The sequence below is a fragment of the Liolophura sinensis genome, chromosome 1 (assembly GCF_032854445.1).
Source record: "Liolophura sinensis isolate JHLJ2023 chromosome 1, CUHK_Ljap_v2, whole genome shotgun sequence".
NCBI lineage: Eukaryota > Metazoa > Mollusca > Polyplacophora > Chitonida > Chitonidae > Liolophura > Liolophura sinensis.
Genome location: NC_088295.1, coordinates 78722414 through 78724355, shown reverse-complemented (window position 1 = coordinate 78724355; position 1942 = coordinate 78722414). Strand labels below are relative to the sequence as shown.

Below are 1942 nucleotides of genomic sequence, written 5' to 3'. Positions count from 1 at the left end.
GTACTTATTTAAAGTAGCTTCCGGAAAGGAAGCTAGCATGAGCTGGACTTGAACTCACAGCGACCGTATTGGTAAGAGGCCTCTGGGTCATTGCGCCGTCTTGGCGTGCTAATGTCGTCTGCCACGGAGGCCCCCCAAAGTGTGTAACATGTAAGGACAACGATTCCTTGAACAGGATATAATGCTGAATAGTGGGTGAAAATGCTTAACATGTTTGGGCAGCAATACAATGGAAAATGTTTAACATGTTTGGGCAGCAATAAAATGGACAGTGTATAATGCTTAACAGTGGATGAAATGTTTAACATGTTTGAGCAGCATTACGATGGACAGTGTATAATTCTTAACAGTGGATGAAAATGTTTAACATATATGGACAGCAATACGACGAACATTGTATAATGTTTAATAGTGGATGAAAATGTTTAACATGTTTGGATAGCAATACGATGGACAGTGTATAATGCTTAACAATGGATGAAAATGTTTAACATGTTTGGGCAGGATTGCGGTGGACAATGTACTAGTATATAGTATATAATTGATTATAGGTGAAAATGTGTAACATATAACATAGGGTATGCGTGTGTGTGTGTGTGTGTGTGTGTGTGTGTGTGTGTGTGTGTGTGTGTGTGTGTGTGTGTGTGTGTGTGTGTGTGTGTGTGTGTGTGTGTGTGTGTGTGTGTGTTTGCATATGTGTATGCTTGGGGTTTTACGTTATTCTTTACTGAATGGTTGCTGGTGGATAATATGTAAAATCATGTGACTGAAAGATGGCTAATCTCCATGGAGTGAATCTCCATAGCCTGCGGAATGTCAACGATGCTGTAACAAACCTGAACAAAAATAATGGTTGTAGAGACATTAGAGAATGATGACTGACGGAGAAAGTACAGTCTGGTGAATGATGATTTTGAAAAAGACGAATCTGATGAAAGATGACTTGATTAAGAAGAAATCTAATGAAAGATGACTTTGATGGAGACAAAGTTTGATGAAGGATGACCTTCATGGAGAGAAAATCTAGTGAAGGATGACTTTCCTAGCCGATATATATGCCGATATTTATGAAGATGTCTTTGTTGGTAAACAGCTCGTAAAGGATGCATTTTTGTGGAGAAGAAACCTGATCAAGGGTGCATTTTGGTGGAGATAAAACCTGATCAAGGACGATTTTGGTGGGAAAGAAAATCTGCTGGAGGATGAATTTGATGGGGGTGGCGGGAGTGGCGTCACGATGACGATTGATTTTTAAGATGTGGGGCCTATATGTTGAATGATGACGTTGGCGGAGAAGATATCTGGTGTTGGATGACTTTAAAAATTTACGTTGAATGGACGAGACCTGATAAAGAAGACATTGACGGACTAAAAAGAATCATCACTTTGTCGAGCAGTGATGAAATCTTTTTTTCAGCAGAGAAATAGATGTAACTATCGAATAGAGAGGATGGGTGGTGATGTCAACAGGTAAACGAACTTACAGAATAGCGTACATGTATAACTATATTCTGTTACTTGAAAATCGCTCAACTTTGTAGATTTGAGGGTACCTCTGAGCCTTGTGTTGTTTAGCATGTGACGCTCTGTTTGTTTCAACACGGATATATTGTCAAGATTTAACACAAACTAGCTGGGTAATTTTCTCTAAAAGCCTCTGGCGTTTTGCTCGAGCTTTTTTTATTTAAAACTTAACAAGCTTAACAAAGCGGAACAAGTGGGGGTTGATTTTGATGCTGAGTTATCCCAGTACACACACTACCTGCCATTGAGAAAATGACATGAAACAAACGGTTGGGTAACTCGCTGACGGAATCTGTGACGATTGGAGGCTCAGGGGTGTTACTTAAGGAAATATGCAACAGGTGTGGTCCTCCATAACGAGACCATCGAAGCTGCAGCAGTGAGCACGGGAGCTGTGTCATATTCTATACGGTCCAAC

The 1942-nt window shown here is 40.2% G+C and overlaps 1 protein-coding gene across 1 annotated transcript in view; it reads right to left on the bottom strand.

Annotated features, from left to right (window-relative positions):
- LOC135464438 (zinc metalloproteinase nas-36-like) overlaps positions 1 to 1925 on the bottom strand; it is a 10545-nt gene extending 8620 nt beyond the window's left edge. The window contains exon 1 of the mRNA XM_064741867.1: positions 1793 to 1925. Within this exon, the coding sequence (XP_064597937.1) occupies positions 1793 to 1925 (133 nt within the window). The remainder of the gene's footprint in view (positions 1 to 1792) is intronic.
- Between the last annotated feature and the right edge of the window lie 17 nt (positions 1926 to 1942).